The sequence below is a fragment of the Eptatretus burgeri genome, chromosome 2 (assembly GCF_056783735.1).
Source record: "Eptatretus burgeri isolate ZD-2024b chromosome 2, Ebu_testis_v1, whole genome shotgun sequence".
NCBI lineage: Eukaryota > Metazoa > Chordata > Myxini > Myxiniformes > Myxinidae > Eptatretus > Eptatretus burgeri.
This window is the reverse complement of record NC_140962.1, coordinates 120423001-120439474: the sequence shown is the minus strand read 5'-3', so window position 1 is coordinate 120439474 and position 16474 is coordinate 120423001. Positions and strand designations below refer to the sequence as shown.

General features: G+C 44.0%; 1 protein-coding gene across 3 annotated transcripts in view; it reads right to left on the bottom strand.

Annotated features, from left to right (window-relative positions):
• The window catches only part of RIC1 (RIC1 partner of RAB6A GEF complex), a 115499-nt gene that overhangs the window by 29067 nt on the left and 69958 nt on the right, over positions 1 to 16474 (bottom strand). For all 3 annotated transcript variants that reach the window (XM_085871015.1, XM_085871016.1, XM_085871017.1), the window contains exons 12-19: positions 11511 to 11549; positions 11227 to 11337; positions 9677 to 9766; positions 3102 to 3262; positions 1610 to 1748; positions 1351 to 1467; positions 955 to 1176; positions 598 to 847 (exon numbers count right to left, since the gene is read on the bottom strand). In XM_085871015.1, the coding sequence (XP_085727141.1) occupies positions 598 to 847; positions 955 to 1176; positions 1351 to 1467; positions 1610 to 1748; positions 3102 to 3262; positions 9677 to 9766; positions 11227 to 11337; positions 11511 to 11549 (1129 nt within the window). The remainder of the gene's footprint in view (positions 1 to 597; positions 848 to 954; positions 1177 to 1350; positions 1468 to 1609; positions 1749 to 3101; positions 3263 to 9676; positions 9767 to 11226; positions 11338 to 11510; positions 11550 to 16474) is intronic.

The window sequence follows — 16474 nt, the reverse complement described above, 5'->3', positions numbered from 1 at the left end:
GTGTGTGTGTCTGTGTGTGTGTGTGTGTGTGTGTGTGTCTGTGTGTGTCTGTGTGTGTCTGTGTGTGTCTGTGTGTGTCTGTGTGTGTCTGTGTGTGTCTGTGTGTGTCTGTGTGTGTCTGTGTGTGTCTGTGTGTGTCTGTCTGTGTCTGTCTGTGTCTGTCTGTGTCTGTCTGTGTCTGTCTGTGTCTGTCTGTGTCTGTCTGTGTCTGTCTGTGTCTGTCTGTGTCTGTCTGTGTCTGTCTGTGTCTGTCTGTGTCTGTCTGTGTCTGTCTGTGTCTGTCTGTGTCTGTCTGTGTCTGTCTGTGTCTGTCTGTGTCTGTCTGTGTCTGTCTGTGTCTGTCTGTGTCTGTCTGTGTCTGTCTGTGTCTGTGTGTGTAGACTTCTCCAATGCTCCCATGTTCCCAAGTATATCTACGTGTGTATGCCTGCGTGTTTTGTCTGGCTTCCTTCTTTGGACTATGCTGCAGTAATTGGTCAGTATTTTGATTTGCATGACATTTCACTAAAGCCTTCAATTCCATAAAGGCTGTGCATAACTTGCATCATTAATGTGATACAGGAATGCAGGTTAGGGGAGTCATTAAATCATCAATACCAAGGTTTCGTGCAAGCAGTTCCCCGAGTACTGCTGGTAGGAAGAGTTGGAAGGAGCGCTGAGGCAAACAAAAGGGCAGCTGCACCGCCAGGCCAGTCTTGAGAACCGAGGGCAGCACTGAATGAAACGTCTCGCTTGTTGCTCCAAGTACCAAGCCTTGGCCAGCCAGGACGGCGAGTGGGTAAACAGCCACAGGAAATGGCAGCATGATCCGTCGGCACATGAGCGCATGGTGAAACAGTTTTCCAGCCTGCAGGGTGAGGTACGCGGACGGAGAAAAATTAAAAAAATAAAAATTTTCTTGCAAAGCACAATTTTGGCTTCAAAATACAACCTGGCAGCACATAAATCTCATACCTCCAACTGGCACGGTTTGAGCCTTTGGATATCCCCTCCAGGCGTTAAAGGCAGCCAGACTTTCATTCCTCCCTGGCCACAGCCCAACCACAAGACCTGAGGCCCTGCACTCTGGGCTAGCTCTCTGTGACCTCCAGTGTCCCACAACACCTGCCCGGGTCTGCCAGTTGTCCACAAAGCTTCCACACAGTCTGCCAACACCACAGGACTGCAGAAAGCATGCTGGGTGGGATAGAAATGCACAATGCCTTCTAAATAAAGACACAAAATGTTTCGTTTTGAATCCTCAACTGGAGGGTCAAAGAAAACCAAAAAATAATAAAAAAATAATAACAATTAAGGAGCTCCCGATTATATGACAAAAAAAAAGCACCTTGCTTGTGCAAGGAAACTTACCTGTTTACGACAACGAGAGCCATTCTCAGAATCTAATGGCTGAGGGCCAGAGCGATCACGCTGCAACATCACCAACTGGCCTGCTAGGTTCAGGAGCAAGCTCTCACCAACAGATGCCTAATGTGCACAACCATAACATTAGTCAGCAAAAAGTAACAGATCAGAGAGCAGAAAACAAATCAAGATGCAAATGGTATGTAACACTCTGGGAGGAAAAGATAATCGGGGCAGTGGTGTTGCTTCTGCATGGGGTTCACACCTGCATGGCTGGCCGGGAACCGAGGCCTGGTTCAGCACGCATGTTGCCCAGCATAACCGACACGACGAGGCTGGAATGCGCCACGCACCCTACAAGCGAAACTCGCTGCAAAGGCCGCACACAGGCCTGGGGGCCAAGCCTACGTGAAATGAAAGATTATGACGATAAAATGGGAGAGAAAACTTCGAAGCACACAGACTTTCTTTCATTATAGTTTAAAGATGGGAAAATTATTTTAAGCCTCTACATTTAGTTCACAAATGCTTTGCTTTATATTATCTCTGGACATTGGACTCCCTCTGTTCTTCTTAACAGCCACAAGTATTCACACGTTCTTGTGGGGTTGGCCGGGGGAAGCTTGGCCCGAGCCTTTCATGAACGACTGGCAGGCCTGACGTTCGACTAAGAAGAGGGCAGGAATTTCGAATTTGGCCATGGTGCCGGCGATAGCTCGCTACTCCTCATGTAGGACACCGTGGGGGTATTTAATGTGCGGCAACTAATGCTAACAGACGGAATGCCAAGTTTAACATCCATCCAAGGTACGGCACACGTATCGATGAATCACCCTGCATGTGAAACACAGGAATGACAGTTTATAGCTGGGTCGGAATTCGAACCCAGGCTAGACAGCTTAGAGGTGAATTATAGTCCCTCTGTTCTAATCCTTTAATTTCGTCTTTGCTTATTGACAGTGGAGCAGGAATAATCCATCAAACTATCCAACCTTTGTCATTTGATTGATCCCTGATACTCAACATCAGTGAAGTTGCCATTTTTTTTTCGGCCTCTCATGTCAAAGGGCCCATGGGGCAGCTTCACAATCATTACACACAAACTAGAACGGCACTCAGTAGAGCACGTACCTCCATCAGACCGAACAGTTTCCATTTTGTATCCAACTGATAGGCCAGATCTGGATCGTGACCTGAACCCAAATCAAATCGGCTTGTTCTCGTCACCTAACCACCTCGCGCACCTTTTTTGGCACAACTCGTCCATAAACGTTTTGAAATATTGTGGGACATCTCGTTTTGGTCCCATCTCACAATGGTGAAGAAAATTGAAAAATGATCATGTCCAGATGCAGATCTTCACCAAAATCGAATTAATTCTTCCCCCATCACACACCCAACCTGCCCACCACCAAATTGCGCTACTTTTGAGATATCCTGTTCATAGATAGACAAACAGACAGGGGTGAAAACATAACCTCTGCCCACCTTCAGTGGCGGAGGTAAAAATAGATTATAAAGCTGCAAGAGAACTTGCTACATGAAAAAGAAGAATCCAACTTTTGCTCAAATTCAAAAAAATAATCTCGGAATGAATTTTATGACTCGACATGGGCCCTTTATTTAAAGCCTTAATCTTGTGCCATTGAAAGAAAAAAAAAGCAAAACAAAGTATTCATAAGCTAGACATCCAAAAGCTGGAAGAGCTTTACTTCCCAAATATGACAAAAAGGTAAAAACTTAGTTTCACAACTTACCCTTCTTCCTTTTGTTCCACAGCATAGAGTTCAACATAGCGGTCAGACAAGAAGACCAGCAGTTGGTCTTGGAAAACGTTAAGCAGTAGAGCGGATGCTGGGAGCTTGCAGATGTGTGCATGCGCGTTGTCAAGATTTGAGGAACGAGGATAAATTCGCAACTGTGGCAACATCACCTTCAACTTAACTGGAAGCAAGCCGAACCATAACATGTTATGATAAAGATAAAGTATGAACAATTTGTTATTCCCAAAAAGAAAAAAACAAACTAAGTAAATATTTCAACTGTGATGGATACCCAGGTTATGTACAGACTGCAAAACTACACTGGTAATTAAACTGGAAGATGAACTGAAATGGATGGGGGATGAGGGGGAGGGGAAGCCTAATAGCCTCAGGGTTTAATAAATTCACTTTTTGTAATAAACGTTTCTGAAATTAATTGCTGCACGACGTCATGCTGTCACTAGAATCTGAAATCTTGTGAACAAGCATTATCCTGCTTTTCAGGTATCAATGGATTCTGACCGTAATCATACTATGTAATAATCTACATCCCAACTAGAAGGGCACTGGGTAGAGCGCATACCTCTGCCACGTAATTTCTGATCCACAAAAACATATCAGGCCCAATACATTTGTGAAATACACCATATGGTCAAAAGTATGTGGACACCTGCTCGTCTAACATCTCATTCCAAAATCATGGACATTAATAAGGAGTTGTCTCCCCATTTGCTGCTATAACAGCCTCCACTATTCTGGGAAGGCTTTCTACGACATTTTGGAACATTGCTGCGGGGATTTACTTCCATTCACCCACAAAAGCATTCCTGAGGTGGGGTACTGATGTTGGGCGATTAGGTCTGGCTCGCAGTCGACTTTCCAATTCATCCCAAAGGTGTTTCATGGGGTTGAGGTCAGGGCTCTGTGCAGGCCAGTCAAGTTCTTCCACACTGATCTCGACAAACCATTTCTGTATGGACCTCGCTTTGTGCATGGAGGCATTGTCAGGCTGAAACAGGAAAGGTGCTGCCCCAAAGTTGGAAACAGAATCATCTAGAATGTCATTGTATGCTGTAGTGTTAAAATTTCCCTTCACTGGAACGAAGGGGCCGAGCCCGAACAACAAAAAACAACCCCAGACCATTATTCCTCCTCCACCAAACTTTGCAGTTGGCACCACGCATTCAGGCAAGTAGCGTTCTCCTGGCATCCGCCAAACCCAGATTTGTCTGTCAGACTGCCAGATGGTGGAGCGTGATTCATCACTTCAGAGAATGCGTTTCCACTGCTCCAGAGTCCAATGGCGGTGAGGTTCATACCACTCCAGCCGACGCTTGGCTTTGCGCATGGTGATCTTAGGTTTGTGTGCAGCTGCTCGGCCATGGACTCTTGACGAACAATGTTTGTGCTGATGTTGCTTCCAGAGTCAGTTTGGATCTCGGTAGTGAGTGTTGCAACTGACGGCGGACGATTTTTCCACGCAACGTGCTTTAGTGCTCGGCGGTCCCGTTCTGTGAGTTTGTGTAGCCTCCCACTTCGTGGTTGAGCTGTTCCTGCTCTGAAACATTTCCACTTCACAATAACAGCACTTACAGTTGACCAGGACAGCTCCAGCAGGGAAGAAATTTGATGAACTGACTTGTCTGATGACGGTGCCACGTTTAAAGTCATTGAGCTTTTCAGTGTAGCCCATTCTACTGCCAATGTTTGTCTATGGAGATTGCATAGCTGTGTGCTTGATTTTATACACCTGTCAGCAATGAGTGTGGCTGAAATAGCCGAATCCACGAATTAGAAGGGGGTGTCGTATACGTTTGGCCATGTTGTGCATCATGCTATATATCGTTTTTGACTCCATCTCTCAATGGTCAAGAATTACTTTAAAAATTCTAGTTGTGGGATCCGGACCGGATCTTCACCAAAATCTAATAAGTTTGTCCTTGTCACACACCCAACCTGTCCACAACTTTTTGAGATATCCTGCACACAAAGACAGACAGACAGGGATGAAAACATAACCTCCTTCTAATTTGGTGGCAGAGGTAATGAATGTCAGTTTGTGTGTGTCAGTGTGTGTGAGGCATACTTTTTGTGTCTAATAATTACGCATGTCTATTCATGAATTATGTCCTATTGGAATGTACCTTTTGACTCTTGAGAAAGGGTCAAAACCCCTTTGAGCTCTGCTGAAACCCCTTTGAGTTCTGAAGTACCTTTAAAACCCTTAAGACCCTTAAGACCCCGAAGACAAAAAAGTCCCCGAGGACCCAAAAGACCCCCCCCCGCCCCCAGGACTCTGTTGATCCTGGAGACCCTTTAAGACTTGATTATACTTCTAAAAATGTGTTAGAAATCCCATATTTCAAACGCACGCCATGTTAAGGTATATAAAGCAGTTTATTACATCCTTCTACCATGGAATAGCATTCTAATTACAAAAAAGTTCACAAAAACAATGATAACATTGAAACAAAGCATATATTAATTAACACTTACAATAGTAACAATAAGAAGAATAGTCATATCATATGTCAATAGTAACCAACATATTGTTATGGATTTATAAACCGTATGCCAAAATTGAAACGTGCACAGCATGTGGAATCTTAAGGCCCGGTCACACCTTGACGTTTTAGCCAGCGATGGCAACGTATTAAAATTTATGTAAAACGCTGGCTGACGTTGAACTTTTGATGTTTTTTTTTTAAAGATTCGGACGTATTCATAACGAGTTGGTCGTATGCATAACATATTAGTAATGGACACAGAACGTTTCGTTGTGTTATAGATAACTTATACCAACGAATGCTGAACCTGTTGTCGGCCTACACAACCTATGCCCAACGATAGTCTAACTTAGGCATAGCGTGTTGCACGCATCGCCGACGATGTCGTGACGTAGCCTATTAAAAGGCTGACGCACAACGATTCGAATCATAACTGCCGTAGAAATGGAAGTGACAACATCGCGGTCACACCTTGGCGATCTTGCCAGCGTATGCCGACCTAAGAAAAATGTGTCAAAAACGTTGGGGGCACGTCGAATACGGTATGAGTAAGTTTGGTATACGTGAGTACAACGCTAAAGTACGCTATCATACGTCGTCGTAAGTAGAGTACGTCAAGAAATTTTAAACATGTTCAAAATTTTACGACGTACTCGGCGTATGACACACGTTCCGCATGCGATGGGGATAAGTTTTACACACGATATGTGGACGCTTACACACGTCCACAAAGGCTACTTATAAGCTACTCATAAGTCGAAACACGTCACGGTAATGTCTTTTTTACGCGAAACTTATTTCTAACTTATGTTTGACGTGCTTTGAACCAATTCTTTACGTAGTCCCAACACACATCGACGTATGTAGACGAATTCCAATGACGTCTTCCGGTCGACAAAAAAAAATAAAATGAATGTGTTTCTAGCTTACAACTGCCAGATAAAGACGTGTTCCCAGCGGTTTTGGGAATTGGTATATAAAAATGCTGCTCATAAAAGGGGAACCCAACAGTGTTTTCGAGTCCTTTTTGAGTCGATGTCCATGTCAGCAGTAACAGTATCAGTATCAGTATCAGTATTAGTAGTAGTTGGTTCATGTTGGCAGTAGTAGGTGAGTGTGAGGGGGAGGGTGTGGGTTATGATGGATCGTCCTTGCGTCCGCGTGTCCACGGGTAGGTTCATAGGCTGCCACTCAACGATTTAAATGGCTGCATCTCCACTATTGAAAGTAGACGCTTGCGCTCAACAATTGGATTTTTTTACACTCAACGACTTTTAAACGGTACCACTCAGCTAGTTTCATTGTTTACAATGAACGATTTAAATTGCTGTCACTCGCCTTTGTTTTTTGACGCTGGGGTTTTGAAATTTGAAGCGTTTCTTCTGAACGTGTTAAAACGCTCAAACTCGACTATTTTAAATAGACGCTGCCGATGGACAATTGGAATCATAGCCAAGCTAGACATCGAAGTGTGAACATCCTCGTCATGCCGAAGAAAAGTTTGAAGAATGCTGCAAATAAGTGTCCTGGCCGTGGCCGTGGACGCTGACGCAAGGACGATCCATTATACCGACGTCTTTCAGCCTATGAGTAACTTAAAAGTAACGTCTGTCGATGTGTGGCAACGATCGCGTAACGTGCCAACAACACGTTAATCATAGGTTAGAAATAAGTTTCGGGTACGCTAAACATTACCTCGGCGTGTCTCAACTTATGATTAACTTACAAGTAGCATGTGTTGACGTCTGTCAACGATCGCAGACAGTGCATACAACTTGTGGCCAGCGTAGCGGAACGTGTGAGTCATACGCCGGCATACGTCGTGAAATTTCAAGCATGAAAAAATTGGAGGACAACCGAAAAGTACAACGTTTAAAGCCAGCGTACAACGACGTATGGCAATGTTTTTCAGCGTGCTCTCAATGTTATCAAAACTTACCCATAACGTATTCAACGTGTGCCAGCGGTTTAGAAAAAAAATTCAAAAATCGGCATACGTTGGCTAAAACGTCAAGGTGTGACCGGGCCTTTAGAATAGCTATTTTCGTAATGTACGTGAAGAATAGCGCATTCCCTGTAGGGGTTATTATATAATTAAATGCATAGGGTTGGGTAGTCACACACCCGCTCAACCCGTTGGGATGATAGCAGCATCAGCGCGTGATAATGTGTGCAGTGACTGCCATAATCACGGAGGGCGTGCGTTGTTTTACTGCCATGGCTTCTCAGCATGTGCGAATAACATCAGCATTCTGGAACCTTCACCGAAGCCATGGCTTTAGAAGCACACGCCAAATTCCCATTTATTGTTCAATGCCCCACAAAGTCCTTGTATGTCTGTTCATCTGTATCAACATCTACACTGAACTGTAATTTATTGCCGTCCACTCCAGTACTGTATTTAATTTCCCTCATTTCCCAGAGAGATTACTGGAATTATAGATAGATGGCTCTCATGTCTTTCAACACCATTTATCTTTCATTAGCGATTTGCAGGAAATGGGAAATTTTCAGTTACAACATATTTATGTCTCTCAACATGCGAAATGGTGTTGAAAGACATAAGAGCCATTTTATTCAATTTCGCCAAAAATTCAGTTACAACATTATGTCTCTTCACCCACGATTATCTCTATCTCAATCTCAATATCTCAATATCTCAATCTCAATATCTCAATATCTCAATATCTCAATATCTCTCTCTCCCTCTCTCTCCCTCTCCCTCTCCCTCTCTTTCTCTCCCTCCCCCTCTCTATCTACCTCCCCCTCTCTCTCTCCCTCCCCCTCTCTCTCTCCCTCCCCTCTCTCTCTCCCTCCCCCTTTCTCCCTCCCCCTCTCTCCCTCCCCTCTCTCTCTCTCTCTTCCTCCCCCTTCTCCCTCCCCTCTCTCTCTCTTCCTCCCCCCATGTCTCTCTCCCTCCTCCTCTCGCTCTCCCTCCCCTCGCTCTCCCTCCCCCTCGTCGTCGCATCGCGCTCCCTTTCTCTTCCCCCACCCCCTTTCTCTTCCCCCATCCCCCACCCCTCTCTTCCCACACAGACTTATTCGTGTGCAACAGCCTCAATTCCCAGTAAGTCTGGGGTTACCTCCATCCTCATACACTCGCGAACCCAGGCCCGCAACAATATAATTCCTGCTCTGGCCCCAAGCACATCTGGGCTTCATGAAAGGAAAGCTAATGCTCAAGCTCAAACAGAATAATGCAACAAGGCTGTGAAGACCAATAATAATTTGGTCCATCAGACCAACGTAAATTATAACAGCCTTTATAAATGTGCATGAATCAAACTGTTTGAGTAATAACAAGAATGTTGTCATTTTATCGTATCAGTGAATACAGCACCTTGCGTGTATTTTTTAAATTATATGCATTCTTCAACTGCTGGACGGAATGAGTTGAAAACTGGTGGTTGCATTTGGATGTACTGAGAAAGTTGTAGATGATAAAAATAATAATAATAATAATCAGAAAATTTGTCTCCACCTGGGTTCAAGGGGTGGAAGTATGCAAATTCTCCATGCAAGTTTGTATCCAGTATCACAATCTTGTGGAAGGCTCTCCCTCCCCCTCATAATAGGTATTACAAGTCATAATAGAATACGCCATAGACATCATAAAAGTAGGCGAATTAACCCGTACCTAAGTGCGGATATTTTGCAAGCAACTACAATAAACGTTGACCAATGGCACATTTGCTATTCTCTTCCAAAAGGATTTAGACAAGACATTAGAGGGATAAATAAAAATTGGTTCAAGAATAATCAACATTTGTATGCATTTGCTGGTACCCAGAGTGCCCCAGGAAGTGACGGCACTTCCCTCAAGCTCAGTGGCTGTGTTTGTCTGATCTAATAGGCCTGAGTTGTATCTCGTGTATTCGTCTGTATGCTCATGTGTGCGAGATGTATTGCAGCTCCATTATGTGCCTTCGATCCTGTTACAAAATAAAAATTTAAAACGCTTCACACATTTCTTCCCCCCCCCCATCCCCACTCCTCTCACTCCCCCTCCCAAGCCCCCACCCAACACCATTCACAGATGAAGCGTTTAAACATAGTGCATACTTCTTCCTGGTTTTCGAGAAGATTGTGGCACGTAGCCACGATAAAGTCCTTCCACCAAACTAAGCCACCGGTTACAACCATGGTTTGCTCCTGCAATGACAAAAATTATGGTGGCCTAAGAACAGTATCATAACAGGAAACATTCCACGGGGTCCCATTCAGCCACACACTCCGTTGTGGCTCGAATGAAACGATGTTCAAATGTGATTATTGGAGCACAATGAGTCAATCAGATTCTGTCCCAGGGAGATTTTCCTCCTGTTTGAAGCAATCCAGTCCTTTACCTTTTCAAACACTTCCAAATATTCACATGGTCCTCAGAGCATTCGATCGACCTGACAATCTCGGTGCAAAAATCAAATGTATACACGGTTTGTGATAAACTGGGCTGGCAGGATGGCCGAGAGGTCTCGGCCCAGCGATAAACTGTCATCCCGGTGGTTCACAGTCAGGGTGATTTATCATTGTATGTGCCGTCCCTCAGATAGACGTTAAACTTTTTTTCTCCTCTGCTGGTATTAGTTGGTGGATGTTAAAGGTCCCAAGGTATCCTGTGCAAAGAGTCAGTGAGGCACCAGGGCCAAATTCCAAATTCCTGCCCGAACTACTTAGTCGAGCATCAGGCATGGCCAGCCAGTTCGTGGAAGGCTTGGGCCAAAAACTTCCTGGGCAGCCCCCCCCAAAAAACAGGAATCATTGGGGTCATAAAAGAAGAGGAAAAAGGAGAACAGGAGGAAGACAATGAAGAAGCAGAAATTGTGATCAACTCCAGCAGATAAATCAAGAAAACATGAAAATTAAACAACTAACTACAGTTTGCTTTGTACATAAAAGGTTACAATTTCTCAGGATGTCATTACTTGCTACAAGCAAAAATTAAATGCAAGGAGAGAATTGTATTTGGTGGTGCGTTGGCTTGTTGAACTTCCATAATCACCATCTGGTTGCAAGACGGTTCTCGAACGAGTAGAATGCAAATAAGAACCGGAAGAGCAAGAAGTTGAAATCAATCCTGCAACTCAAGATATTCTGCCGTCCAAAGTCCAAACGCCATTCACACATCGAGGATGACTTAAACCAATATCAATACAAAAAATAAAGAGGTAATTTACTCTTTCGTGAAGACATGACATGGTGGTGGCAGGGGAGGATGGAAAATTAAATTGGCCGTGTGACGTCCATTTCTCAAATGACACGATGATAAATTGCACTGCGACGGACGAAGCAGCAATGAGCCACTACCTTCACAACATCCATTTTACTTTCACGAGTTGCCTGGCTCCTTGTGGTACCTTCACAGGTCCGCAAATCCACAACTTTTCATTTCATTAGTTTGTGTGACAGGCATACTAAATAATAACATGTTCAACAATGAATTCACTGCTCTGCAGGGAAGGAGCGAACAATGTGTGAGTGAGGCATCGCTTCACATCGTTGTAGTATGGCATGTTCAAAAGCAAGTCTGTAGTTAAAGCCAGCTTAAAACTGAAATATACCGAGCGGTACAATATCTCAGGATACGCGTGCCTTTCTGCAAGGACATCACTCACTTGGTTAATGTTGCCAAAAAGTTTCCATTTTCGAGTGACCAGGGTGTAATGGGCAAGACCAAACTTGCCAGCAACAGCCATGTGTTGCCCACAACCATCCACCACAGAGAACTGCACACAGGACACGACAGACAACACCAAGCTGGAAAATGATATACATCTCGTAGGTCTGTGGTTGGAGGTGATGAAAGCAGAATGTATTGATGGTTCACAATAATCTGCAGGTAATTAAGAAGAGAAATTAGAAAGCCGTTTAACTGCGAATCTCTCAAGGTACTACTCACCCGAATGGGCCAGTTGGCATCAAGATAAACGCTGTGAATCTGCAACGTTAACACACAACACGAGAACGATATATTGTTTGTAAAATCACCACAATGGAACAGGCACGTGCAAATGGGGCACAAGTTGAAGGGCCACACAAACAAAAACACTGAAGGGCCACACAGTCAAAACTAGAACAGCACTCGGTAGAGCACATACCTCCGCCAGGTGAACAGCTTACGTTTTGTATCCCACTGATGGGCCGGATCTGGATCCGGTCTGTAACCAAAATCGAATTGGCTTGTTCTCGTCACCTAACCAACTCATCCACCAAGTTCTGTCATAACTCGTCCACAACCTTTTGAAATATCGTGATGTATATCGTTGTTGGCCCCGTGTCAATGGTGAAGAGTTATGAAAAATAAATAAAAAGTCTCGTATCCGGATTCCAATCTTCACCAAAATCAAATCAATTCTTCGTCGTCTCATGCTCAACCTGTCCACCAACATTCGTCCAAATCCGTCAACAACATTTTGAGATATCCTGTTCACAGACAAAGAGACAGGCAGACAAAGGTGAAAACATAACCTCCGTCTATCTTTGGTGGCAGAGGTAAAGAGATATTTTAGATCACCCCCCCTCCCCACCAAACCTCCCAAAACCCATAACACTGGGGAACAAAATTTTTCTTATTATCTGTTGCATGAGATTTTTCAACTTATTCTACGTATTTTTTCAACGCCGATTCCAAATCTGAAATCGGTTTTCCTCTACATGCTCTAGTTTTCATGCAATTTGAAAATTGCGATTTTCACAAAAAAAGGACACCCATTGCTATTTGCACTAGGGATAACTTGAGAACTAGGGGTGCGATTTCAGACTTTAGTGGAAATATACGATGCCTAAACTGCTAAATAACTATAGACCGTATTCGTTTTGCTGCTAACGATTTGCTCACGATTTATTTGACATAAATTTTCTTTATCTTTATTGATATTTATTTATCTTTATTGATACATATTCTTTTACTTTATGTTTTTCTTTGTTTCAAATCTGATCATGGCTTCTTCAATAAGACATAAATGTGTAAATAATCCTGATGCATTCTGTTATGTATGTGGCTGCGACACACTACTTCGTCGAAAGCGCAATATAGCATCGTTTGTAAGGCGTGCCCATAAAGCCTATTTTGATGTTCCCCTTGGCGACCAAGACAAGATATGGGCTCCTCATATTGCATGTCATAATTGTGAGGAAATGCTTCGTGACTGGACAAAAGGAAAACGAAAGGGTCTGCCTTTCGGAGTTCCCATGGTTTGGCGAGAACCCAAGGACCACATAACTGACTGCTATTTTTGCCTGATCAACACAAAGGATGTCGGCAAGAAAAACTGGAAAAAGATCTCCTATTCCTGTATTCCCTCAGCAATTCGACCTACTCCGCACTCTGAGGAACTCCCCATTCCAGTCATAAATTGTTTTGTCTTATCTGAAGATGAAGGCAGTGAACATGATCAGCAAGAGCACGAGGGTCGTGATGACGGGCTTCAAGAAATGGTTTCAGAATCCGAAGCCTCCTCATCTGATACCAAACAGTCATCAGCCCCTCAGCAGTTTAGCCAACTGGAATTGAATGACTTGGTGCATGATTTGGGGCTCTCCAAGAAAGCAGCCGAGGTATTAGCCTCCAGGCTGCAAGAAAAAACATCTACTTGACCACTCTGCAAATGTTTCCGAAAGCGGGACCAGATCTTTGTCGCCTTTTTCTCAGAAGACAAGCAGTTTGTTTACTGCCACGATATCCCAGGTCTTCTCAGGCAATTAGGTGTTACTTCGTATAATCCAACAGAATGGTGATTATTTCTGGATACCTCTATGCGCAGCCTCAAGTGTATTCTCTTGCACAATGGCAATGTTTATGGAGCGGTTCCAGTTGGTCACTCATTGCATTTGCGAAAAGAACATAATGACATAAAAATGGTCATTGACTTACTCAAATATCACAAGCACAACTGGATCATTTGTGTGGACCTGAAAATGGTCAACGTTCTCCTTGGTCAACAGAAAGGCTTCACAAAGTTTCCATGCCATCCCTGCATGTGGGACAGCCGAGCTCGAGAGAAACACTGGATCCAGAAGGAGTGGCCCATCCGTGAAACTCTGGAAGCAGGCATGCCAAACATTGTGAATGACCCAATCGTCAGCCGAGAGAAGATCATTTTTCCCCCACTCCATATCAAGCTCGGCTTGATGAAACAGTTCGTGAAGGCATTGAGTACTGATGGTGAATGTTTTCAACATATAGTTTCTGCTTTTCCTGCTTTGTCTTTCGAGAAGATCAAAGCAGGTGTGTTCGATGGACCTCGAATTCATGCCCTTGTACGTGATGAGGAATTTGTAACGAAGATGAATGACAAGGAGAAGACAGCGTGGCTGTCTTTCGTCGCAGTTATTCAAAACTTTCTTGGTAACAAAAAGGCAGATAACTACGAGTTTCTGGTTACTAGAATGCTGTTGGCTTTTCGCGATCTTGGGTGCAACATGAGTGTCAAGCTCCATTTCCTGAATAGTCACCTTGATCAATTCCCTGAGAACCTTGGGGCTGTAAGTGAAGAACAGGGAGAGTGCTTCCATCAGGACCTCATGACAATGGAAGAGCGCTACCAAGGGTGACGGGACAAAAATATGATGGCAGACTACGGCTGGAGCATCAAACGAGATTGCCTTGTGGAAGTCCACAAGCGCAAGAGCTACAAGCACAAATTCTTACCTGAATAGGACCTATTTGAACTTTGCATTCCATCCTTATCAATTGTTCTGAATCACCTATCGTCTTTATGTCGAAATATATGTTAATTTAAATTTGCTTTTAATACTAATTGTAACTTACCAAATAAATGTTGAAAATGTTGAATTGCAAAATATATGTTTAACATAAATTTACTTTTAATACAAATTATAACTTACCAAATAAATGTTGATAATGGTGGATTGCAAAAAATCTCGAGCTTACAGAGAGAAACTAACTTCAGATTTGAATTCAGCACACTCAAATTAGGTAAGATCAAGTGCTGGTATCAATGCAACAAAAATTTTGTTCCCCAGTGTAATCCATGTACAAGCAATATGCAGACAGCCCCAAAATCGTGTGCACGTACGTACATACGTACGTACGTACACACACACACACACACACACACACACACACACACACACACACACACACACACACACACACACACACACACACACACACACACACACACACACACACACACACACACACACACACACACACACACACACACACACACACACTATGATAGCTGATTAAGATGCATACTCCTAAACAACATATGCACTTTTACTTAAGAGTATATCAAAATTGTATAATCCACAAATCAAAGTCAAATGTGCTTAGGCTCAGAGACGGCAATTGTGAGACGTGAAACGTGTTTCAAAACATCACAGCTGAACCACTACTTTCAAAATCTGCAAGTTCTCTCAGAAGCAGCACCTCGTTGCTGGTTTACATCGTCGTTCAGGAATCCTTAGTATAATCCACGGACTAGTGTCTGTTTGTGCGTGTGTTTGGTTGTTGTACTACTCCTCCGAAGGTTCTGGGCCAATTACATCCAGACTTGCTACATAGGATCAGCATGACTCCAATTCGAGTGTAGGGGTGTTTTTATCTATACCGGTGGTGTTAGGGGTGACGGGAAGGGAGAAATGCAAATTCTCTATGTAAATGTGAATCGTGTAGCGCCGCCTCCAGGTGGGCGAGGGTATTAAAACTCACCGCCATTTACAGTGCAGTATTCCTGTCCCCACATTTCCCCAGTACAGTGAGGTGTTTTGAATTATAAACATTAGGTATGTTTTTTGCTCCATGCACGTAACCCAGGTTATTAATTTTTTTTACTTTTGGGAGCGATTGAGGCAGCTGTCAGTTGTCTATACACCGCCCAAATAAAGGTACGTGTCAGAACGAGGTGTTGCATGCTTGGAACGAGATCACCCATCGGGCGGGTCCTCTGCTAGTTTCTGGAATTTGTTCAAAGTGCCAAACATGACTCGCCTATTATTTGTCAATCCACACCGTGGGGTCTTTGTCGTTCAAGAGCGAATGTGAGCAGATGGTTACGAGCTTAACGTCCAACCGAGGTGCCTGTGAAGTACCAATGTGATGGTTTATCGTCGGTTTGAGAATCAAACTCCAGACAAAAGAGCTCAAAGCCAAGTGTGCTGCCTCTGCAACGTCCTGTCAGGACAGTTACAAATATCTCGATATATCTTCTTCTTCTTCTTCTTCTTCTTCTTCTTCTTTCGGCTGCTCCTGTTAGGGGTCGCCACAGCGGATCAAGTCTCCATTTCGCTCTATCCTCCACATCTTCCATTGACACTCCAACCACCCGCATGTCCGCCCTCACCGCATCCATGAACCTCTTCTTTGGCCTTCCTCTTCTCCTTCTGCCTGCCGGCTCCATCGTCAGCATCCTTCTCCCGATATACTCCGCTTCCCTCCTGCGTACATGTCCAAACCATCTCAATCTCGCCTCTCTCACTTTGTCTCCAAACCGTCCGACCTGCACAGTCCCTCCAATATACTCATTCCTTATCCTGTCCATCCTCGTCACTCCCAACGAGAATCACAGCATCTTTAACTCTGCCACCTCCAGCTCCGCTTCCTGTCTTTTTGTTAGCGCCACCGCCTCCAAACCATACAACATAGCTTGGCTCACTACCGTCTTATATACTTTCCCCTTAACTCTTGCAGCTACCCTTCTGTCACAAATCACTCCTGCAACTCTTCTCCACCCACTCCATCCTGCCTGCACTCTCTTTTTCACTTCTCTCCCACACTCTCCGTTACTTTGGACAGTTGATCCCAAGTATTTAAACCCAACCACCTTCCCCACCTCAACTCCTTGCACCATACCACCACCCTCCCTCTTATTTACGCACATGTACTCCGTCTTACTC